The sequence below is a fragment of the Limanda limanda genome, chromosome 19 (genome assembly GCF_963576545.1).
Source record: "Limanda limanda chromosome 19, fLimLim1.1, whole genome shotgun sequence".
NCBI classification, from domain to species: Eukaryota; Metazoa; Chordata; class Actinopteri; order Pleuronectiformes; family Pleuronectidae; genus Limanda; species Limanda limanda.
Genome location: NC_083654.1, coordinates 18,379,077 through 18,404,390, shown reverse-complemented (window position 1 = coordinate 18,404,390; position 25,314 = coordinate 18,379,077). Strand labels below are relative to the sequence as shown.

The window sequence follows — 25,314 nt, the reverse complement described above, 5'->3', positions numbered from 1 at the left end:
GTGTGTAGGATTTTGTGACACATAGGGGTGAAGTTACATATTTCAGCCAACCCCATAACCCTAGCCTTCCCGAGGTGAACTTCAGATAACATTAAAAACACAAAGAACCTCTGTGAGCCAGTGTTTGGTTCGTTCACTACAGTAGACACATGGCAGCCTACGTGAAGTGGACATACAGGGCTCCTCCTAAAATAACAAAAAAATAAAATTCTTAGATTCAGATAATTATACACTTATGAAAATATAATTTTGCTGATAGATCCCCTAAAACATACACTGTACCTTAAAGTTTGAATACTTACTCAGTAATACTATATGCTTAACGTACAGCAATACATTAAAATTGACATTTTCCCAGTGATACTTTCAGTTCAGTTTGGAGGAACTTGTACTTTACCTGAGTTTTAGCAAACAGACCACTTCAGGCCTTTTTGTGGCCCGGACAAAATGGATGTGAGGCCACTTGTAAAATAACAAATGTGGCCCAAAACGAATTCGGGCCCAGTTGGCAGCTTTAGCTAACTCCTGGCCCAGACCTGGCAAACGGGAGCGAACCACCCAGGTGCCATCATTCCCTGCAGCATGTGGATCAAAACAATTTTGCTATGTGAGCTACTACTTTAGTTCTACCTTGAAATCATTTAAATATCAGTATTTAACAACAGTAAATGTTTGTTACATGTTTGTATCTGAATCCATTACCTGTATGGAGAATGTTTAGACTTTGGTAAAGGGATAAACACATACAAGGTACATTCAGTATTAAATCATTATCTTCCATGTGTTGTTAGTCTCCTGTCCCGACCAGCAGCGTGTCTGTACACTGATGAGACTCATCACTATGTAAAAGTTCAAAATGGATAGAAAGTGAATCTTTACAGAAGTTAACTGGCAGCAAGTTTGTCATGTATTTAGGCGACATCCTACATATTTTGCAGCTCAGGTCTGTTCAGAAGAAGCTGTACAAAACTGTTCTTTAGATATAAAAAGTGAATAAATCTTTTTAAAGAAGTGTCTTGAGGGTTTAGTTTGTTGCTGCTGACCCCTGGAGTCTGTTAGATAACTAAGTCTATAACAGAAACCAGCTCTGAAAGCCTGCTGGCTGGTTTCTGTTGTGTTAAACGCTCAGTTCAGAAACAACACACAAACTGAGAATCACCGTCGACCCACAGGAAGATGGATCGCTGCATTTACGAGCCACATGAGAAGCAAATATGGTTTCTTAAAAGACATTCACATCCAAAATGATGGAAACGTCTTTCTCTTGTTTATTTACTTAATATTTATATATTTTTACAAAATAAAAAAAAGGAAATATATGAAACAAAAAGCTAACAAGTCGGCGAGGATCTGAGAAGGAAAAGGAGAAAGCCATCGAAACAAACAGGGACTACAGTACTTGTGTTTTTTTTATATATGTACAAGACAAGTTTATCCATTTAAATTTTTTTTAAAACGCACAGTACAAAAAGAAAAAATAAATCACTGACAAAAAAAACAAAACAACCCATAGTACAATTCTGTCCATCAGTATTCAATGCTGCAATTTCCTTACAATGTCGGGGGGCAGGTGGTGGAGCTGGGAGGAGGTGGGGGGGGGGCCCTCAGAAACAAAAGAACACACACTGGAAGGCAGACTGGGTGTGTATTGGCCTTGGAAATCATTCTGAACATCTCCTGCAGAAGAGTGGGACCTTTTATGCAACGTATGTATAATTCATGGGAACGGCCACTGTACACGTGTTGGAGAATGAAACATCCCGTGCACGGCGACAACACAAAGCACCGCACACAACCACGGCCCTGTGTACACAAACATGCACGCAGTCACATGACACAAACACACGGTCCCTCACAGTCCAATCCAGTGAGCTCGCTTATACGTCTTTATATATAATATATCTATATTTGGTAAAAAATAAACTTCACAACTCTACCAATTGAGAGAATTGTTTCTTCAAACTTAAAATGACATAAAAATGAAAAGCAAAACATTTAACAGCAATTAGCCAAACTACTGCGTTTGGAGATTTTTATGTGGGGATGGAGGCTTTTCCAACTAAATTAAAGTAGAGTGGGGGAGTTGAGGGTGTGAAATACTAAACCAGTCTGGCCCCCCCACCTTCAGGTATTACTTCTATCCTCCCCATCAGCAAGGAAAAAAGAGGGGGAAGGACAAAAGAAGCACAGGAAATGTTCATTCTTTTAGAAAACAGTTCTATGTTACATACAAGTGAAAGAAAAAGGGAAGGGGCGGAGGGGTTAACATTATACAAATTCCCAACACTCAATATTTCACCTCTTGACGGTGTGTTTCTATAACCACTCAGCTCCCATGACTCCTCTGTTCTAAGCCCCCCCCACCCATCCGTGCATCATGACGGTGCTCGTTCTCTCGGCACAGCACCTCCTCCGACCGCGGCCAGAGCTGCAGGAGTGCTGGGCCAAGAGACGGGGGGGGAGGGAGGGAGATCTCTGCAGGAGGAACAGGGAGTTTTATACGTGGAGATGGTTTTTTTTTTGCAGGAGGAGCCGTGAGCCCCCTCCTGGCGGCGGGTTGGTGGGAGGAGCCGACGGCGGGGGGTTAGTTTGCGCCCCAGTTGTAGCTGTTGTACGCCGACTTGTTGATCTGAGACTTCTGCTGGAGGGAGGCGTTCTGGCTGCGCTGTCCAGTGCCGCTCTGTGGAGAGAGAGAGAGAGGAGAGAGAGGGATGAGAGAGGAGAAAGTAGAGGAGGAAGAGGAGAGGGAGGAGAGAGGTGAGAGAGGAGGGAGGAGAGAGAGGAGAGGAGCGAGAGAGGAGAGAGAGAGAGGAGAGAGAGAGGAGAGAGAGAGGAGAGAGGGGGGAGAGAGAGAAGAGAGAAAAGGGAGGAGAGAGAGGAGAGAGGGGAGAGAGAGGAGAGAGAGGGAGGAGAGGGGAGAGGAGAGAGAGGGGAGAGGAGAGAGGAGAGAGGAGAGAGGGAGGAGGGAGGAGGGAGGAGAGGGGAGAGGGGAGAGGGAGGAGAGAGGAGAGAGAGTAGAGAGAGGAGAGAGAGGAGAGGGAGGAGAGGGAGAAGAGGGAGACAAGAGAGGAGAGAGAGAGGAGAGAGAGGGAGGAGAGAGAGGGAGGAGAGAGAGAGAAAGAGGAGAGAGAAAGAGGAGAGAGAGAGGAGAGAGAGAGGAGAGAGAGGGAGGAGAGAGAGGAGAGAGAGGAGAGAGAGGAGAGAGAGGAGAGAGAGAGGAGAGAGAGGAGAGAGAGGAGAGAGAGGAGAGAGAGGAGAGAGAGGAGAGAGAGGAGAGAGAGAGGGAGGAGAGAGAGAGGAGAGAGAGATAGAGGAGAGAGAAGAGAGAGAAGAGAGAGGAGAGAGAGGAGAGAGAGTAGAGAGGAGAGCGTCACATTGTGTGTTCACTCAAATCTGCTGCAGTTTAATTACATGAACATTTATAAAGTCATAACAGGTTACGGAAGAGGATTTGAAAACAGCATTTTAGCTTTAAAGGAGACATTTTTCTTTGTTTATTTAATATAGTATTTTTGTGTCTAACAAAACCATGTAAAGCAACAGACAGGCAGCTTTCTCTTAGGCCCAAATAAAACACACCAACTAGGCGCAGCGGAACGAAACGGCATTTTACCGGAGGTGCTGATAGAAGTACCTGAGGAGTGAGCCATCTCGCTCCTTTCCTATCTCTGAAAGTAGCGCATGTGCAATAGCGACAAAACATGGACCGATGTCGGCGGCGCTGCCTCGCGCAACACAAAGTAAAAAGTTTGTGAGAACTTCACTCTTAACAGCCCGAAAAAAATTACCTGCAATATCTGTGCGGCGGACCTGCTCTCCATTGAAGCAGGACACGTGCATGTGAGGAGGAGTCACGTGTGACATCGTAACGGAGATGATGCGGACTCGCCTCTGTCAGATGTTATATATAAACATATATACCTGTGCGCAGGATTCTAGCATCCATTACAAAAATATGGATTAAACTTTTTTTTAACGAGTTTAAAAGCGTTATGTTATGTTATCCTATTGCCTGACATACGTTTTTATTTAGTCTGAAGAAGACTGTAGTTTCGTTTGTTGATGTTTTTATTAATGTTATTTTCCCTGTCCTTTTTGTTAACTGGAAAAATGGATACTTGATTTTTAATTTATTTTTAGTATCAGCACTTGGCCTGTTCTTGGTTCACAGTAAAAAAGGGAAACTTGAATTTAATTTATTTTTTTGGACAAAAACTTGATTTGTCTTTGCTTTTGTGTCAACAGTACCCTTATATGCACCAAAGTTTATTAAAAGATATTTTTTTGAATGAAGTATCGATCTTTATTGTCTTTATTTTCAGTCACCACATTCCTCGAACAACCTCAAGCTAAATTTAAAAGCTGCTTGCTAAATAATTGCAATTGAGAATTTGTGTCATTCATAATCCGATTAGTCGATTAATCGTTTCAATAATCGGTGACTAATCGACTATCAGAATAGTCGTTAGTTGCAGCCCTAACACCAACTAGAGTTCATTGTGACTGAATCAATTAAATTAGGTGTTAAAACATCTTAAGAGTTAAACTGTGAACACAATACAAAACAGAAGTAATTTTCTGCATCAACTGCATTAAACTACAGCAGTGAGAAACAACAATAAAAGCCTGATCCCTACCTGTCCGTCCTGCTGCAGGTGGTGGTGCAGAATCTGAGAATGGGGTTGTTGGTGCGGCGCCAGGATGTGCATGAACGGAGCAGGGGCGTAGCCAGCGGCCGCCGGGGGGTTGATGGGCCCCCCGCTCGCCAGTGCCGAGGGCAGGCTGAACGAAGCGGTCGGCGTTCCCGCGTGGAAAGCCTGCTTCTCAAACGACTGCTGGAGGAAGAGAGACAGACGGAAGAGAAATGTTAATCTTTGATCAGATTCTATTGTTGCCTTTTGAGGAACATTTATCTAAATATTGACGGAATGTATTTACCTGCGTCTTTGTGTAAACGGACCCTGAAATATCTGGAACCCCGGTGTTGCTGGATGTCACAGAGACTCCTGCAGAGACACAGGACACAAACCGTCCCAATGCAGGTAAACTCAACATGTCCAGTTGACACAAGGTCACGCTGAGATTCTGATTAATGTCATATGGTTTATTAACAGCAAGGAATCTAATTAATGCAATTCTGTTTGTGTCAACACGTTCTCCAATCCACACAGTAACCGTAAAAAACAAAGAAATTACGAGATTGAGAAGGGATGAAGAGAAATGATGAAGGAAGATGGTGTAAGAGCTCATCCGTTCCAGTCAGACCCGGTGGTTTGAGTCTGAAAGTATGTGGTGGTTACTGCTCAGGTTGCTCTTGCACGCACTGACCCCCTCCACCCCCCCCGTATCGCCTTGGAGATGCAGAGCGAGGTCAACTGGTGTGCAAAACAAACAAACGCCTCTGAACAGGAAAGACTTTCCTTCTAATGGTGGTTACACGACTAAATGTCAACCTTGGTAGCAACTGCTCTATTTGCAGAGAGTCCATTACTGCAGCTTTTCAGGCAAAATCCCCTTGGTTTGACATAGTAATTGTCCCCAAACCCCCCCGGTATTCAGATAGTCATCAGAAAATGGAAACCGCAATTATTCATGTGAAATGGAACCAGTAAATTCTTTAGGTCAACTGACTTTTACAATTTTAACACTGCATTCAATCCTTTGTCTTCAATCAATATCTTTGGCAAATGAAAAAAAAAAAACTGCTGATGAGGAGCAGCTCAGTACATCTGCAATGTGTTCTGCTAAAAATTTCAGGGTTTCAAAGTTAACATATATATAATAAAAATAAAAACTATGAACAGAACACAATGAAGAGAACTAAGTCTCAAGCTGCCTCCGCATTAGTGAGGATAGTAAAAGTTGGTGCCTTTTTCTTCTGTCTTCTTTCTTGAAGTATACCATCTCTAATTTCTCAAATTCTTATGAAATGTGTCATGGAAATACCACAGTTCAACACAACAGCAGCAACACTGATAATAAAACACTTTTTACAAAGCAAAATATTTGGTTTCATTCTGGTATCCTGTGTGTGTGTGTTTAGATGAAGCTGCTTTGGATTAAGTTCTTCAAACAACTTAATTTAAATCAAGAATGGCAGAATATCTGTTGCCTCGTCTTGAGTTGTAACCAACTTTGCTCACAGGGCAGCAAGCTTGTTTCTCTGGAGACCGACACACCAGCAATGAGTGAAGAGCAAGCAACACGGAGGGGAAATGGGACGTCATCACCCAGAGTAACTCATCATCAGTTAATGGTTTTCAAAAGCCACATATAAGCATTATGTCTATAACATATCAATACAGATTGGATTGTTGATGAGTTACCCTGGAAGACAACAGGTAACACAACAGGTAACACAACAGGATGACAAACACAGACTGCCTGTGTGAAAGCACATGAAGTGACGGGTCAACCCCACAGCCACAGCTCATCAGCAATGAGGGAAAGGAACGAGAGCGAAGAGGTGGAGAGGGATGGTTGGTGACACAAGGAGGAAGACGGGAGGGACAGGGTTTTTGAATTCTCTCCCCTCCTTTTGGTTTTAATTCGGCGTGTGGCGGCACTCACCGACTCCAGGCCCGCTGACAGAGCTGGCTGGCTTGTTTTGTGCAGAAGCGGCAGCGGCCACGGCACTGCCGTATCCGCCCTTACAGAAATCCCCACTCCCTGAAGCCTGGCCCACATCCTCATAGCCTGCAACAGTCAGACACACAGCCGCAGCCCACAGCGTTAGACACACCAGGCAGGGGGACGCAGACCGGCCTCAAACAGCATTCGCAAATGATTGAGGCGTTTGTTTTTAAACTGTGCCACATGGACAGGTTCTACCAAATCATGACAATGCAGTTAGTGTCAAACCCTGCAGGAAACACTATACCTAATAATCTGAAATTTGACACTAATTCCATTGTCCCGCGTGGCAAAGCCTTCCCATCTGGTACAACAGGAAAGGTCAGGTTCAATGCCAACCATCATTTGCAAGTACTACTTGACCCAGGTCTGGGGGGGGGGGGGGGGGGGGAGCAGGTGGGAGAGTGAGGGGGCAGGCAGGGGGGTGTGTGTGGGAGGGAGGAGTGAGCTTAAGTTGGGTGATGGCAGAAAGCAGCAGATGGTGCAGCTTAGAACAAACAGGTGTTGCACGTGTGACCGAAGGGTTGATACTGAATGATGAATTTAAGCAGGAAAATCAAAAAAAACAGCATCACTGAAATTGAAAACAAAAAGAATATATAAAAAGGCCAGAAGACCACTAGGAGAATATGAGACCGCTGAGAGGACAAAGAGGAGTCATATTAGGAGAATGATTGTGCAATGTTTGTTTATGATGAACGTGTGTGTAGGAGATGGGGGTGAATGGTGAAGCCCTTGAGCAAACTCCACTTCTAGGAATGATCACATCCCAACCTGGAGGCAATCGATAATCCAACCCCTCTGTTAAACATGAGTATCCAGGTACCACCGAGAGCCCCTCCTCTCTTTTCTAATTGGTTTTAAATGTCAGCCCCATTTATCTTACCCTGAAAAGCCATTTATTAAAAGTGAGTCACGGTATTGTGAGGCAGCTGAGGCATGTCTTTCTTGCATGTACAGGCGATGCAGATTATTTACAAGATGCAGAAGTATTTCCCTTGTCAACTAGAGAACATTGTTAAACTTGAGGTCATCAGTTAAAAGAATAAATACACGAGAATGATTTATGATCCACTCGCATTCGTTCTGACAGCAAGCGTAAGAAAAGTCTCCACAAGCATCGCGTTATCCTTGCTGATGCCGCAGAGCACAAAATGAAAAGGTGCTCTCCACACCAATGAGAATTCAATGGGCTCCCTGTAATAATCAGTTATCGGTATGCGAGTATACCTTCTAAACATGCCGTTTCCACACGGTTTGGTGCCTTACCAGTGTTGTATCCATGGGAACCATATCCACTAGCCTGCTGGAAAGGCGTCGCTGAAGCGTTGACATTCACACCGTGCTGCTTTGACGAGGTAGGAGCCACCTGAAGGGAAAAGGAAAACAGGGTTATGCAATTTCATCAGGTCAGCGGGAAGAAGGAACAGAATCTTTACAGTCGGTGGCATAACGAGAAAGATCGTTATATAGTCCCCAATTTGTCCTGTTTTTAATAGATGAACACAGCAAAAGTTGCGTCAAAGTCATCCCATACTAAATGGGAGGACTGTTTAAACATCAGCTCTTCAGAAATGATTCAGTTTAAATGTCCTTTGTTTTTATAATGTAATTAAGCAGATTTTACTCATCCTGTCTGTAATTTTAACTCCTGTGCTTTTATTTGTTCTTTGATTTGCGCTTTCCTTTTTTCGTTTTGAGAGTTTGGTTGAGTCGAGTTTTCATGAGAAAATACTTGCTTCACTTAATAGCAATATAGAATTGTGTGGTCCTAAACCAACTAAAAAAAACTACCATAACTCAGCTGTCCCCCGGCTAAACAGTATTTTCTCATGAAAACTCGACTCAACCAAACTCCCAAAACGAAAAAAGGAAAGAGCAAATCAAAGAACAAATAAAAGCACAGGAGTTAAAATTACAGACAGGATGAGTAAAATCTGCTTAATTACATTATAAAAACAAAGGACATTTAAACTGAATCATTTCTGAAGAGCTGATGTTTAAACAGATCGATGTTCAGGTGAATTGTGGGTAAAATGACCAGATTTTTTAAGACAGGAAGCAGAACCAAAGCGAGTGTGATGAGTCATCACAGTACAAATATAACACGCCGCTAAAATCCTGCCACTTGTTTTCCTCGTAATGAGAAATGAAAAGCACAAAAAACAAACTCAGTGTGGGAGCAGGGACACTAATGGACTCCAAACACATTAGCAAACTTGTGATAAGTCTAAAGTTCTCTCACCGGAAACACAGCAGGTCCGTACTGGAAGGTGTTGGGCAGGCCTGGCATGCCGGTGTAGTATGGGAGGCTTGTGTAGCTGTAGCCAGGTGGCAGGGCCGGGTTGAGGAAGGTCTGCTGTGCCGTGTGATGGGCCTGGGTCTGGTTCTGTTGGCTTTGAGCTAATGTGGTGGCTGGAGCAGGCGATGACGCGTCGCCTCGACCGAACTTTGACAGGTCGCCTGCATGGGAAGGGACAGAGCGTGAAATCACTGAAAGGTATGAAAGAGTAAAAAGGCAGCGGGTTAGAGCCAAAGAATTATCACATTTCAGATAAACAAAAAGGACATAAAGACGAATGTTCTGAGATGCCATAGTCGGCAGGAGGTTTCACCATTGAAACATTATGAGCTAACCCTCACCAAAACATATTCATATCCATCCCACTGCCCTTAAAGCATTAGATTCATATCATACCGCTAAGAACAATAAATAAAAATACTGGAAGTGCTTTTCATGAGGCCATGGGATCAATATTATCCTATCAAATTAACGAGTGACCACAAGTTCACCGTCATCCTGCCAGTCTCAGGTTTCAAAAACCACAAATATAATTTCAGTCAGTCAAATACATTCAGTCAGAATTATCATATAAAATGTGGTTATGAAGCGCTGCATAAACCTTGGACATGCAGCTGCCTCCTGAACAGACAAACGAAACTCAAATGTTCATCAACAACGGTAAGCCGATGACTCACCAGAGTACGGGTTGTTCGTCAGGCCGCCGTCTCTTCCAGTCAATGCAGTTGCGGGATTCGCAAAGGGGATGCTGTAATAATCCTGAGAAGAGATAAAACAAATATATGTTTTTCACAAAATACAAATAACGACGTGACTTTGGAATCGTGAAGTATCGAGTTGAAAACTTACCAGCGGTATTCTTGTCTGAAGCATCTGTAGGTCATCGTAGCCGTACACCTGAGGCTGAGATGAGACAAGAGAAGTGGTAGAAAATTATGAACAAAAAATGTTAAAATGTAGGAAACACCAGTGACTCTTAGATATCGCATTAACGTAGTCTTGAACTTACAGGGTAGGCATGCAGTAGTCCCGGGGCCATGATGTATGGGTTGGGCAGTAGGGGGGGCACTCCAGGTGGCAGGTTTGGAGGTGCTTTCCCTGTTCGCACAAAACAATACATTTGATTTTCTATGGAAGCCAATGCTTTAAAAATCTAAACACTCACAAGTCTGTGCACTGTAATTATTTATCATTCCACACAACAGCCTTGTGGTTGTTTGCCTGCTCCTGCCAGTCAAACTGAAGATTGTGTCAGTGAAGTTGACCTTTGACCTCTTTATATTGAATGTCTTCACTTTAGTTACATCTTTTTTAATATCTATCTGAAATAATATCGCAATTGATGCATTAATTCTACGATTGTGGCTCAGCTGTATGACTGCAATAAAACACCCGTATTTCTGTCCTGTGCGAATTACTTTATATTTTCTCTTTCTGTCCCCACTGACACATGTGAAACATCCATGGGTCCTTTGAAAGGCGCTGCATAAATTCAAGCTATTAATACACCAGTAGAGGGAGCAGAGGGAAAACATGTGAAAGAATGAAAAAAAAGAAGTTTCAGAGAAGCATCACACTGAGAGCAGGATGAGTCAGAATCATGGAAACACTGCCAGTGATGCAGAGGAAATGAAAACCAATCGTCTAACCCCAGAAACACTCACACTGGGCTCTTATCAGATAAAAGATCAGTGTGTGGCTCTGGCTCTTTTTCAACTCAAACACCCCCCAAGGTTTGGTTCAGCACAAAAACGCCAAAAAAGCATAACAAGTAGGGCTGGGCGGTATGGGAAATTTTTTTATCACGATATGTTTTTCCATATTGATCGATCTCGATTCTTAACACGATATGTAGTTTTTGATCAGTTTCCTGAAGCCGTCCCTCTCCACTGTGCTCAGGGGCATCAATCTGTAGCTAAGCAATAAGTAATAGCGCTCGTTATATTTTTTCCCCGCTTCGATTGTTTTCATATGGGGCAATGGCTTCAAAACACGACTGGATGGACTGTTGTTTTGCTAACATAGCGATGCTAATGTTAGCGATGCTAACGGGAGACGTAGTGGTCTTGCCTGTCTCTTTGTTTGGTGTCGTGCAAACTTGAGCCCGCAGAGTCAAACTCTCTGTGTAATCACTGGGATGGTGCCGTCTCAGGTGATTGAAAAGGTTTGTGGTGTTTCCCGTCCTGGCTGGTACCGACCGCCGGCATATTTTGCAGACCGGCTTCGTCTGCTCCTCGTCCTTTTAGCCGTATCCAAACCACGTCCGCACAACTGACGTCGCGTTACGCTTTTTTTCGAAAATGTCTTCGGTTCCGGGTGATGTAGGGATGTCGCTCTCACATTCGGCATTATTTTCTCTGTCCCCGACTTCAATTTTCACTCATTTTTTCAACTTCGTTCTCTCTTGTTCTCTCTCGCAACTGCAGCAGCTCTCACGATGGGAAGTGGGCGTGTCGTGTCCTAAATGCAGACGGCAGCCGGCAGACTCCGACATTGTTGTTGCGCTTACTTTTGCCACGTGAGATCGAATACATGTCACGAGGAGATAATCGAAATCGATCAATTTTATCGCGATCCCGAATCGGGATCGAAAAATCGCCCAGCCCTAATAACAAGGAGTCATTTAATAGCAATATAGAATTGTGTGGTCCTAAACTAAGTAAAAAAAAACTACCATAACTCAGCTGTCCCCCAGTTTACAGATAGAATTAGTAATACTTCATACTGGAGGAGTTCATTGAAAAAAACTGTTGTGCTTGTGTTTTAAGTCCAACCTGAGGATGCTGCAGAGCCGCGTACAGATGAGGAAGCAGCTGCAGAGGGCATGGATGAGGCCGCCGTGGACATCAGAACCGCGGTGGCTGCTGCAGCTTGAGCAGCCATGGTGGCTGCGTTGAGGCCCATGGCCAGACTGCTGACGGCTCCGAGGCCGGAAGGAGCGGAGACTGTATTACAGCCCATGGAGGAGGCCTGAGGGGCCCCTAGGGACACCTGTGCACCCATCGCCACTGAGGAAGAGGAGGGGACCGCTGAGACCGAGGAAGGGAAGGAGGAGGAGTGCAGGCTTGAGTCACCGTCTACGTTTGGATGCTGCGAGTGGTGGAGGAAGTAGGAGACAAAGATGCAGTCAGGATTGATGCAATTACATTTCCATTAGTGAACGGTTATGTAATGCCTTCGCCTGTCATCACAGGAAATGCAGCTTTTAAAATGCTCAGACAGATGGAGGGAGATACACTCTCCTGCATAAACATGTTACGGAGCCATTTTATCTGTCTGGTTATAAAACATCTGATGTTCCATTGCAATGGTTTAATGAAAGTTAAACAAACTACTAGTTCCACATGAGGTTCTGGTATTAGTGTGGAGATAAACATGGAGAGAACGAACCATTAAGCTTGTGTTGGATGTCCGGACTGAAGATGGAGCAAGGCTGTTCTGTTGTGATAGGTGAGAGCTGTAAAAATGACAAGAAGGTTCAGTCCAGGTTTCACAGATCACATCCCATTTACTGATATTTATGTTTGCCACCAGGAGGTCATAACTCAAGATATGATTTCCTATGTGTTATGTGTGTTGATTTAGGAGCATCTCACTTGTGCTGAGGAGGAGGAATGGTGTTTGGTGGCATGTCTTCGCTGTGCCCCAGAGCGCTTAGGGATGTCTGATTGGATGTCGTCATCATGGAGGCAGGACCGCTGTCCGTCAAAGTACCCATGCAGGACACAGACGTCTGCGTGACTGAATCAGACGCTGGCATGATTGAGACTGCAGAGCCTGCTGCAGCTGCAGAGAGGGATGAGAAAAAAAAGACAACAAATCCCTGAGTGTGTGCATCTCAAATACCCCAAAGAGTTTCAACAATGTTTGTAAGAAAAAGAAGAGCTTTGTAAATGGCCACTTACCTTCCACAGATTGCGTTGCTTGCATTGAACTGTAGCCATTCTGTAAAACCAACAATGAAGGTAAGCTCACAGGTTACTATGGAAACAGGTCATTGATAACAAGTTGAAGGGTTTTGGAAACAGTCTCAATCAAGAAGCTTGTTTGATATTAACCGTAGGTCAGGTTTGAAACCAGTAGAGCATTAACATGAGCACAACCTAATAAATGAAGAGCTGGAACAATGAGGAGATTGTTCAGTTTATTAAAAGCACCTGGGTTCAAGTATTGATCTCTAAATACTATGGGGGAATAAAGGGATGACACAAACTCTAGAAGGAACCATGAGACTGCGAAAACATGCATTTGACAAAAAGGATGTTGATTTCAATGCGTGAGGGGATTCTGTATCTTTTACATTCAGCTCACAAACATCCAACTAGGCTACAGCCTGTTTTTACTGAGCCTTTCAATCACATTATCTTCAAAGTCTGATAGATGCACCAGGATATTTCTGCGTCAGACCAAAGCCTTTCATCTTTAGGACCGAGTGGGGTTTAAGCATGTTGTCCAATGTTGTTTAAATGGAAAAAGGGTGAATCTTTGTCCTTACCTTGGACTGCATGTCCTTCTGAGGGGAGGAGGAGGCTGAGGGAGGGTAGCGTCGGGGCTGAGGCGCTCTCTGGTCGTACATGTCCATCTGGCTGGAGTTGGAGAGAGCTGGAGTCGACTCACTGCAGAATGTCATGTTTCAACAAGACCCAAGTTTGACTGTGTTCTTAGAGAACAATCAGTAACTGACTTATATTTTGACAGCGTTTTTAGACCCTAGAACACGCATTGCTTCTACTAGATGGTGCGATAAATGTTCAATGCAAAAGTGGATAGGTGGGGTATATGGAATAACCAAATCAGTGTATTCAGTTGTTCTCAGGTTTCTTTTGACCTTCGAGGAAGTTAAGATGTTGCTTTTCTTTCTGAATATTCCCACTACATCAATAGACACGGTTTCAAAGCTGTATTTGCGGTTGTACCAACCTGCTGGGGCCCGTGTAGAGACTGTTCTGAACCTGGTTGGTTGGTGCTGTGGTGGAAGGGGTGGACCCATACTCTGGTAGAACTGGTTCTGACCCAAACTGCAGCCCTCCAAACTGAAGATTAAGACCTGACATGTCTGATGAGCCTGGCATCTCCACTGCCATTGCTGGAATCTGCGGAAGATGTGGAGCATAATGTGATTCTGTGTATGCATATTTGAGCAGGAATGATGATTTTTAAAACCTGTCTATATATAATGTAAAACAAAATAAGGTAATTTAAATCTTAATGTTACCTTTGTTGTAATGGAGGTCCTCTTCTTCTGTTGTTTGAGTTTGTGTTGCTGTAAAGGCAGCGGACTCGAACCCTGGGCATCAGAAGAACTCGGAGAAACCTGCTGACCGAGAGAAGGGAGTGCTGCCATTCTGGGAAGGGATGAAGCAGGCGGAGGCACCGCATGGGGTGAGGAAGACGACGAGGAGGAAGGAGGCAGGCCTTTGTCATGTCTGAAAACATCCAACATGGACGACGCTGCGGTGGCGGCCTGGTAAGGCTGTCGCTTCGAAAAGGGCGAATGAACCCCAGACTCGGGCTGGGTCTTCATATCTGAACAGTGAATGAAGAGAGAACATTAAATAGAAAACTCTGAAAGCTGATGATCGTCCCACACTGGGCCTGAACAGAGTATTTTGTTTAGGGTGTGATCTCACCGTATTGTCCAAGTGAGGCGGCACTGGTGTCCCAGGATGAAGGGGTTGTGTTCGGAGGTCCGGTCTGGGAATGCTGGGCTGCCAGCTGGGCCAGTGCCTGAGCGGTTTTATACTGCTCCAGGAACTGAGAGCCAGTGGTCCCTGTGCTGCCTCCTTTAGGGTCCCCCACATCCCCGAATCCCTTACTCAGCATGCTGACCTATAATATTACAAGATTATGAGTCACAATGCTACAATGGTAATTTTAACATGATGTCAAAGATCCCAATCCTTTCCCCTTATGGTTATAAAAGTGGCTGAGATATAAAGTTGAAGGGATGTTTTTGCATTAGTAAGCGAAATCTTAATTTCATAAAAAATGCTTTGATATAAAAATTGGCAGCTCTCACCATGCTGTGCTGGGTGTACGGGGTGCTGGAAGGTGCTTGGGCCATTGGCGGCCCCTGCTTGGAATTACTAAAAACCAGTGACTGGGACAAGGAGGGGGGCTGGGTGGCCTCCATGGGGGGGGTTTCTGTCTCGGAGGAGAATGATGGAGGAGTCTTCCCCAGGAGCACCGCAAGGTCAATCCTATAGCAAGGAGGAAAAATTACTTATGGCATAATGGACATTTATAAATGCATCTTGTCAACAGAATTTAATTTTATTCCAAAACACTGGAATTAATTATGACAGGGTTGCAAATATGTTTACCTCTATTTTTTTTAACTAAAATTACAGATGGTTGTTAGACCAACGACTTAATTAATCACCAGAGTTCTGAGCTTAAATTTGTGAAGTTCAAATTAATGTTGACCTTGATTTGATATTTTTCTTACTGACAAATCCACATCTCTAGATCAACAAGTTAACAGTGATATGAAGGAAATTTCTCTCAACCAGTTCCCAGAAAAGCAATTTGTTGGAAAGTGCAAGTTGTGGTAGTAAAGTGCATCAATGACCCACCTCTGTCCTTTGGTGATGGTAACATTCTCCTGAGGCAGCGGCAAGGATGCAACACTGGATGTGAATATCTTGGTCTCTGAAAGCTGGAGAGGAAGATGGAACAAGTTGGAAATATTGGAGGTTGGAAGTGCATCCAGAATTACAAAGGAGAGCTGGTCCTCCATCAGTGAAAGTACATTAAAATCTCTTCAAAAACTTCAAAAGTTTTTTTAACAAGTGCTCATATACATGTTATTTTAGAGCATGAGGCTTAATCATGAAATTAAACTCTGAAACACTCACATCCTCATTCCAGTCTTCAGTGCCCCACTCCTCTGTGGCAGACCTCCAGGCACCTGTGAGTTTAAGATAAAGCGTTTAATATTGTAATGGGCAATGTGAGCGCCAACAGAATGAATAATACATAAAACAAGATGTGAAGGCAGGTTTACCAGGAGCGGAGTCAAACTTGGGTGGGTAATTGGTTCCCTCTCCTGCAGAGTATTCCAACCCTGGTGACGAGAGGTGGGGAGATCATAGATGTTAGTCATGTACAGATGGTTATACTTTAGTTAACTGTGCATATGGACATCGGGATCTATTAGGAGGATGGCAAGTCTGGGATTCGGGTATTGGTGAACAGTTTGCATGGTTGATGAGGAAAGCATCTGTGTCTCATATCAAAAGGCGAGTTTTCCAGACATGATTTTCTAAATATTTGGATGGTAAGCAGATGCTTCACTGATTAAATTAAGGTCTCTTATTGGAGGGCAACCTCTTCAAATTAACTTACTAGTCGACTCCTCCAGCTCCATGCTACCCGTGTTGTTCCAGGTGCTGCCCCCTCCATAATTCTCTTCTGTCTGGGCTGCCTCTGAATAGTCTGCAGGGTTGAATGTCCTGTGAGAGACAGGGACAAGAAGAAAAGAGTTGAGCTATGAATTCACACATGTACTGACCATTTCCAGTAGCCACAGGTTGGGAGCTCATACACAAAAATCTGATGTACATTAATCTTACAAAGTACATCTTCTTAAATCAAATTCAAGAACTTTTCAAAGACTTCAAAGGCCAAATGTAGCTACAATTAAAAAAGGACCCAAGACAGCACAGTTTGTGACACACCTCAAATTGAACTACTGCAAAACACCAAGATTTAACTAGCAGGGTCAGCAGAGGCTCACAATTTAAAAAAGGGTGTGAATGTGTGAACACAGCACAGCAAAAACAATATATTTAAGTTGAGATCTTGAGACAAATTTAGGAGTTCAAGAGCTGAGAGGCAGCAGGAGACATGCAGTTAGCGATATTAAGCCTCATTATTTAAGTAAAAAAAACAAATTAAATTTTGTACTAAACATACAGATTTTAGGACAATGACTCACATCTACTTGTGAAAAAATGTCAAGCGCCTTGATTTGTCCCCCTAAGATTTACAAACCTTCAAGGAACTGGTTTTAAAAAGGCCAAGTATGACCAAATCTGTCCAAAGGTTTGAAACATTACTTATTTTGATGGATTTTACTTTCCAGAGCATCCGTACTGTTTTTGTTCTTAGCATTAATTCTATCAGTACGCATTTTACTTATTACAGACGTAGTAGGAAGAGAGGAGGAGGGAACGACATGGGACGGAAGTGACACCAGTACTGTCTTTGAGAGTTTGTGCAGTGACATGCAAATGAGGAGTAGTAACTAAATGCTAACTTAGCTGTTCCTCAATATTGAACGATATTGCACTTCTGTCTTTTTAGTCAAGCCAAACAAGTATATTATTCGTCTACATTCCTTCACGTTTAAATTTAGAGATCATTTATGGTTTTCATGAATAGATTAATACTGACTTTCAGGCTAGGTAAAAATGATCTGACATCCTCTTAAAAGGGATGAGGTATAATACTTAGTCTTAATAATGTCTTGAATTACATCATCTCATTTAATGGCACTCAGAAGTCTCCCTAAAGAAAGCAAGAATAACAGACACACCGGAGGCAATTCACTCACCTCTCACCTCCAGCAATATCATATGTGGGCCCCTTATCAATCTGGCTTTAGAGGAAAAATAATGGCAACAATTACAGGAAGCAAAACAGAGTAAACGTTGAAGATTTTGTTTTTTAGACCACCATCCTTGAGCAGCAGCATCTTAAGCAAAGTGCTTTTAATCTACCTGTGTCAGTGCTGTAACAAACACACCACACGTCTTCCAGTCACTTTGCTATGCAAGGCAAGCCGGTGTGCTTTTCATTACGGTTTAAGAAATCCAACTCACCAGAAGTGTACACAATGCAACCACAAATATAAGCAGTGGCTTGAAGAAGGCATGAGTGCAATACATGTGGTAATCCTACTCATACATGTGGTGTGTCCTGAAGTCTACTAATACAATCATTTCACTTTCTTGCTATGCAACTCTACTTGTTACAGACATTCAAACTTTACATAATGATTCATATACTTTTGTGAAAATCTAGACCAGCCTAACTTTTAAATGTCTAAAAAAATAAATCCTCTTTCTGGGGATGTGCAACTACTATTCCACAGTTCCTGTAGCCGTGGCATAAAATACATCAATATTCAAAATGCTAGGATTTGCAAACAAGGAGGGGCCTGTAAGGACACAACAAACTCCCATCTCTTCCCTCAGCTAATTCAACCAGAGAATTCAAATACAAAGGCTGCTACTAGCTACCCCAAAGAAACAGAACTGTAAATGAGCCAACAAACGCTTTGCTACAACTGCAAACCACTGGCTGTATAATGAATGGAGCTGTGTTCTATCATTCTTAGCAATATCTTGTCCCAGTGTTGAAAATCTCCTTTAACACCATTGGGGAAAACAGGATGCATTCCGTATTTAAAAGCCAATATTGTTTTTTTCTTTCTTTGCAGAAATAAAATCTAAACGGCTATGTTTTTACTGTAATTGTCAATATCCCTCTTATCGTTCTAGTAATTTCACAACTTTGGAACACTTCCACGATCAGTAACAAATTAATAATTTCCCATGAGCGCTCACAGTATCCATCGAGGTGGATTTAATGCATGCAAAGATATATTTTGCGTGAGGTAAAGGATACAAGCTGCCGTAGCATCATTTCGAAAGCAATAGCACAAGGTGCCGATGACAACACTCACACACACAAAGCTTTTCACACCATCATCATCTCGCACAGTAAAAACCTGATCACACACCTGATCTGTTTAAAGGCGGCTTCCTTTAAAGCTTTGAGTGCTTCTTTAAATAACTTTGTTTAAATGACACTGAAGCCAAGCTGATAAACCGTGACTTTTGGCAGCAGGAAGCAAAAGTGATCACAGATCTTGTGGTGGGAGTTTAGGTTACATGAAAAACACATGAGCTTGCGACTTCAGGCGGGAAGCCCCTCTCACCACACACAGCTCTCAAGACATGCATGTCAATATTTGGGTCAGGCAGCGACCGTGTGTGTACCACCGCTTTAACGCGTGCTATGCAAGCAAAGCTCTTCCACCTCATGAGCCTCTGTGTATCAATGTATTTTTATGGATCTCACACTAGCTTTGAAGTACATATCCAATGCTTGTTTTAGTAAGAGAAAATAATCTTCAGCCTCCTCTTGGTTAAAGCTGCTCAGCTCTTGACCTCCCTGAAGAAAACCGCATTATGTCACATACACTACTTCCGCACACCCCAGGGGGATTTTAAAACCTCTTCCTGCTGAGTAACATTACATTACACTTGACTGATCAACAAATTTGTTAGAACAACTGGCGTCCTACAGCAATGCTGCCTATTTTTAATTACAATGACGTGAATCAAGAACGCCACCACAGTTGAGAAAAAAGAGCATCATCTGTTATGACTTCTTCTGGTGAAGATTCCAGCTCATAAACTGAATAAAGCTCCAGCTTAAAGCCAGAGAGCAGACACTGAAGTTAGCTGGTTGGCTCCCTGACACTCCTCTCAATAGATTTATCCAAATTTCACTCTAAATAAAATGGGTATACACCATACACTCTCTGAAGAGTCTTATTCAGCCCACACAGTTGCATCCCATTGGTTAACGCATGTCCTTCCTCCTTTGGATTAGGTCTAAACAATAGGCTGGGGTCCTGCTCTCTGGTGACCATGGCAACAGGTAAAAGTGGAACAAAAGACCCACTGGCTTTAGGCAACGCAGGTGTTCCCTTACCCCATGCCCTGCGCTGAGAACCGGCCTCCTCGCCGTCCAGATACTCCTGAGGAAACAATGACAGCTTACTTAAAGGTTTCATTATAGTGACATAAGAAAGACTGACAGCATTTCATGTAAAAATAAAACTCAAGAATAAGGCTGTGCGATATGACAATACTATAATGATGATTGTTTCATATTATTCTCCATCATTTATTGTGCCACAAATTACACCAATATTTGCATTACTTTGGATGATGCTTTGTGCTCTCCATCTACACCGTGGAGATGCAGGTTGTACTAACACACATAATGGAGCGTGAACATGACACAAATGGGGAATTATGAGGTGGGGCCTAACACGGACAAAAAAAATTTGCTTTGCAAATTAAAACACGGCCCCAATTTTCCCCGGACGCGAAAGAGGTAGGGATAACCAGTAACGGTATAAGGAGAAGAAACTGCCTCCATCTGAAAGATTTTGGTCATATCACACAGCCCCACTCACCCAATACATTACCTTTACCAAGGAGTCTGACCAAAGACAATTACAGCCACTTACCGACAGTCCCTCTTCCTCTGCCTCTTCCCCTTCGGCCTCGCTCGGCTCCTCTTCCAACTACTCCAGCCTTGCTGGCTTCCAAGCCATTCTCCTGACCACGAACTGGAGTTGAAGAGAGAAAATGGGATCAAGTTCAGACACAAACTAGTACACAGATTTCCAAATAGCCAATTCATAGAGAAATAAGTCATGTACGAGAGCCTAAGCAGCCTCTCATTCAAAACAGACAAAGACTCTCCTACTTGCTATGATTTGCTCTGGTACAAACAGTATGTGGTAACGCAGACACAAAAGCTTTAACATAAAAACCAATAGATGAGTAACGGCAGCTGTGTTGGCAGAGATGGAACACACAACAGCCAACTTGTAAATAGCCCTGGTATAGCAGACATTAGTTGCAGTGAGGCAGGGGATAATGAGGCTGACCTATGACTTGTGGCTTCCATCAAACAAAGATTTGTTGTGATGCATCTTTAAATATTTGAACATGGTTTCATGCAGGTGATGTCATGAAACAGCTGTTTTTAATAGACTTTGCATTTTATTCCTTCGGCAATTTTGTGAAACCTTCATCCAACTTTATCTAACAGACAGAAGAAAAAAAAGTCTTTTAACTTTGAATCAGATGAAGTCTGTATTGAGCATGGAGTCCCTCAAGGGTCAGTTCTTGGTGCACTATATGTTGTCAGTTGAGCCCATTGTTCAGCAATCTAACAATTCTTATCAGACCTATGCTGATGACAAAGTTATACACATCTGTGTCTTAAAATTCCAGCCCAGGGCATTGATGATATCCAATATTGGTTGGCCAAAAGAACTGGCCAATCCTCATGGTAAACACTCACACTCTCGTCCCCTGCTGGCTCCACGGCCCCTGCGTGGAGGAGCTCCACCCCGGCGACGTGCTACATCTTTCTCTCCTCCTTTCTCCCGGTTCTCTTTTCCTTCCTCTCCGGTTTCTGCTTGGCTCGTCTCCTTCTGGCCGGAGACCCCTTTCTTCTTCCCAACCATTTCCCAAGAGTCCTTAGGAAAGGAAGCAAAGACAGAACCACAGTGTTAAGTGAGCGTACTGCTGAACTTATTGACTGTGTACAGTCACCAAGGAAAATAAATTAAAAAAAAACTTTAAAAAAGTGATGTCAAGACTAGTGTATCTGAATATTGCTGCCGTTAGGAGGGATAATATACCCTGCTAAAAAACTACTAAAAAGGAGTAAACCATATACAAGTATATATGTATATAATACATGTTAAAGGTTTTGACGTATGACACTGACTTGTGATACTGATGGGTCATCAGTTTAAAATATTACTAGGGCTACACTAGCAGTAACATACTGACCAAAAGGAGAAGTATAGAAATGTGTTAACACTGAATTTCTTAGTGCAACTTTTTCCATTTCTATGAAGGATGGTCTGAAATAGGAAAACAAGACTTCTCCACATACTGTTCTACACCTTCACGGGAGCATTACTTGCAGAACATAAATCGTTCATTACTATATATTTATCTAACCCAGAGTAGCCCTGATTTCTCCAGAACCAGGCCCTCACAGTGCTAAGCCCTCAAACAAAGCCAGTACTCACAGTGTCCGGGCTACCCTCCAGCAACGCGTTGATAGCTCTGTTGACATCCCCGTTGCAATCGTGCAGTGCGATCATGGACTCATCCTGGTCTTTGCCTGTGATGTCTATCAGCTGGAAAAGAGGGAGTAGCATGATCAGACACAGATGGGACCCTTGGCTGAAACTCCTAATATATATTTCAGGATATAGCAATATGCTAAATTAAACGCAAGTTCTTCCACCTTAGGAAATATGTACAATATCTCCGTAAAAACTTATTTCAGAAAACAGGGTTTGCTGAAAAACTGCAAAGCTACCAGCAGAGATTCGGTTTCGTGGTCAGGACACTTTTGCACAACGTTAATTTCCCATGAAGACTGTGAAATCATGACATCTTCCACTTTCTATGGAATTATTACACATTATCAACTATGCAAAAGTCCTTATCAAATGGTGACATCAGGAGCTTTAAGTCATATTGGGTTCTTGCTTATTTTTTTTACTTAGATGCAATCATAAGTGTAGGCAGACCACATAATTGTCAGATTCTTTATAATGATACTGAAGATAAATTTAAAGCCCTATGGGTACAATAAAGTGGTTATCTGGCTTAAATATAGATATGTAATGAAATCTATGTTGGAGCTGAGCTAGAGCAGATCAGTATTTTGTCTAAAGTATGACATTTTTAGCTAAAACATCCTTTCCTATCATTACAATAGTTAATTAACATCATTTAAAATATCTTTGAATAGTTTTTCTTTAAGAATATGATGAGTGCATCCACCCAATTAGCCTTGAGATTTGGCATTGAATGTTGTATCACTAATTTTCTCTGCTTGATATCTGACAAACCAAGTACACAAAGCATTATACAAGAGACATGCTTGTTCACCAAATACAGACACAACAGATGTAATGCTACATGCATCAGTGCTAAACCACATAAATCCCATCTACCCCTTTTCACATAAGAATGAACAACTGCACAGGAAATCTACGTGTGGAAGAATTGGGACAACAGGAAGCTGTGCATCTTCTCACCTGTTTGACCTTCTCCTCAAAGTCGGCATCATTGTGGTCTGAAATCACCTGCGCGAGTCGGATCTGCTCTGCGGTGGCCTGTTCCAGGAAGAGGGACAGATCCAACGTCATGTATCAACAAGAAAGGACCCACGCATTATTCATTATTGACATGCTATTGATACTATTCTTTGCCATTCTGTCCTGGCAGTGGGCAGAGATGCTGTGTCCACTTGGGGCTCACTCAGCTTAAGACTACATTTACATTAGTGACACCATAGTTGGACGCACTGATTGCCAGTGGCTTTTTTAACTTCTTGTTGGACTCTACAAGAGCAGTCTAGATAGTAGCTGTAATCCCAAAGCCGAAAATCAGGGATTCGCTTTGCAACTGTCAAAATATGGTGCTACTGTCCTGATTAGCCTGTAGCACGCTCTGAGCTTTAGTCAAGCTAAGAAAGGTGTCCACTGGGTATTTGATAGGGTTGTAACTGATGCTTTATATTGATTAACTGCCCGAGCTATTGTATGCACAATTTTACATTTATTGTCACAAAATATTATAAGATTCTTGATTTGCCAACAGTGATTCGTGATGAAAATCATCTTGCATGTGGGCAGCAGGACAGGTGGTGAGAGTTGGGGTACCTGAGGCCTCTGCTTGTGCTGTGTCTGGCTCTGTGTCTGTCCCTGCGTCTGCTCCCAGCTGCCCCGGGCTCGGTTCCCGCCCATGGACGTCATCATTTACAGTATATACAAATAACAGTATTTACAAAGGAATAACACCTAAAGGAGAGAAAGGTGAGAGAGGCGTTAGCGAAGCAGTGACCCATTTATACATCACACACACATGTCTAGTGCACATGAAACACCACTTCCTCTAACTGACTGGTAGCTTATTGCCTAGTGGGGGGTGCTCAGGGATAACAGCGGGACACCAGCAGCTTTGATTTGGAGACGTCTGGTGCTTTTTCTGTCCAAATCTGGGCCAATGTCTCGAACCTCAGCCAGCACAGGGTTCGAACCCGCTGAGCCACAGTGCCACGGTTCACTGGGGTGTTGATGCACACCACCCTCACAAGTGCATAGTAAAGCTTATATATTTCTACCTCTTGAAAATATTATGCAACACCATCTATATCAAAACAAGCCCCAGTGCTGTTTCCCAGCCTATAATGGGAATCGGAAATCGACTAAACGGCCGATAATTGATGCATCTACACAGAATTTGACATCAAAGGAGGATGAAAGGATACAGACACATTGAAATCCATCAGCCTCATCTCTTCACGACAGTAATTTGCTAGCCTAGCCATCTCAGCTTCTCCTTAATCTTGCACACGTTACGTAAAACCCTGTGTGGGCTAGCACACAAACAAGGCTAAAACCCAGGGCCCGTCGGGCATCTCTGGTACCAGGAGCCAGCCACATGGCCAGAATGCTAGCCAACGGGCTAATACTCGAAGGGAAGACAACCAGCTTACGAGTCTTGCTGGGTTTCCGCTTCTCGCCGCCTCACCTCATGGCGACTAGGATGCTAACTCTAACACAACCGCTAGCTAGCCCAGCTAACCAAGTAACTGGCTGTGTAGCACTGGGCTGTTAGCATTAGCCAAACTAAGCGTGGTTGTCAACAAGTCAACGAGCTAGTCGGTAGCTAGCGAGCAGCGGAACAAAAACCCCAAAACGCCCATGTCACTGCTAGTTATGTGCTAACGGTTGCTAGCCATATGCTAACTCCGCGACCTAACGTATCCCCAACCAGCTAGCTAGCCACGTTAGCTTGCTAGCCACGTTAGCTCCAGCAGCGCCGTTAATAAACTGCACCACCGCTGCTCTGCACCAGTCAGAACCAGTGCGGCGGCCCAAAGTGCGACCCGACGGCCCGGGCTCTCGACGTGGGAAACACCGAGGCTGACAACAGGCCCGCAGGCCCCTAGCATGAAAACACATAATCAGGCGATACTGACCAGAAACCCGGCGCAATATCAACCCAGCTACACCAGCGAGCGACCAGTGGCCTCGCCGTCGACCTTCGGATCTGAGGACCGGATCGTGTTTATCCCCGAGCCCCGAGCGGGAGTCACTAAAGTCGAGGAAGCACACCGACGCCGACCCGCTGCCACAACAAGCGAGAGCCAGTGAATTTACCTGTTTCTGCTCCGTTCTGACACCGGGGAGAGCCGCCGCGTCACGTGGTTCGCTCCGCGCCGAGAGGGAACTGGAGCCACAGCATGTGATCACGGTCTGATACACATTTATATTATCACCGACCAGGGGCTGTCAGTCAGTGATGCTGCTGCTGGACGACAACAGACAGGAGGTATATTAAAAAGAGAGACAACACAAGAGACAAAGAAATGCAGAAAAACGGATGAAAATCAAATAGTGGGAAGAAAAATAATCATATATATACACAGAACAATAACTGGAATACTATAAAGGAATTGTGTAAATACTAGAGAAATGTACTTTGTATTTTATAAATACAAGTGTATAAATATATATATAAGTGTAC

At 43.4% G+C, this 25,314-nt stretch overlaps 1 protein-coding gene across 10 annotated transcripts; it reads right to left on the bottom strand.

Annotated features, from left to right (window-relative positions):
• Positions 1-1,391: 1,391 nt before the first annotated feature.
• On the bottom strand, positions 1,392-25,027 carry ubap2l (ubiquitin associated protein 2-like). 10 transcript variants are annotated; one of them, XM_061092936.1, is made up of 30 exons: positions 24,948-25,027; positions 23,445-23,582; positions 22,818-22,895; positions 21,795-21,905; positions 21,053-21,230; positions 20,208-20,309; positions 19,664-19,709; positions 17,493-17,537; positions 16,283-16,389; positions 15,942-16,001; positions 15,793-15,845; positions 15,511-15,593; positions 14,955-15,135; positions 14,566-14,764; positions 14,151-14,461; positions 13,856-14,028; positions 13,431-13,551; positions 12,841-12,880; positions 12,532-12,721; positions 12,326-12,392; positions 11,710-12,025; positions 9,945-10,033; positions 9,785-9,838; positions 9,613-9,694; positions 8,879-9,096; positions 7,903-8,002; positions 6,571-6,696; positions 4,939-5,006; positions 4,638-4,835; positions 1,392-2,680 (listed from the first exon to the last, which is right to left on the bottom strand). In XM_061092936.1, exons 2-30 carry the CDS (start codon positions 23,538-23,540, stop codon positions 2,585-2,587), a joined length of 3,588 nt encoding a protein of 1,195 aa, XP_060948919.1. In that variant the 5' UTR covers positions 23,541-23,582; positions 24,948-25,027; the 3' UTR covers positions 1,392-2,584. The 10 variants fall into 10 exon arrangements, with proteins under 10 accessions (XP_060948919.1, XP_060948921.1, XP_060948922.1 ...); XM_061092938.1 differs by having other exon boundaries at positions 4,638-4,832; XM_061092939.1 differs by having other exon boundaries at positions 13,431-13,521.
• Between the last annotated feature and the right edge of the window lie 287 nt (positions 25,028-25,314).

What these genes read in the sequence shown, in the direction of transcription:
- ubap2l (XM_061092936.1), bottom strand. Translation starts at nt 23,540, where the DNA reads ATGATGACGTCCATGGGCGGGAACCGAGCCCGGGGCAGCTGGGAGCAG. An exon ending in TGTCAGCGGGCCTGGAGTCG is followed by an intron (nt 5,007 to 6,570) that starts GTGAGTGCCGCC and finishes GTGTCTCTGCAG; the next exon opens with GAGTCTCTGTGACATCCAGC. An exon ending in ACCTGCAGCAGGACGGACAG is followed by an intron (nt 2,681 to 4,637) that starts GTAGGGATCAGG and finishes CTCTCTCCACAG; the next exon opens with AGCGGCACTGGACAGCGCAG.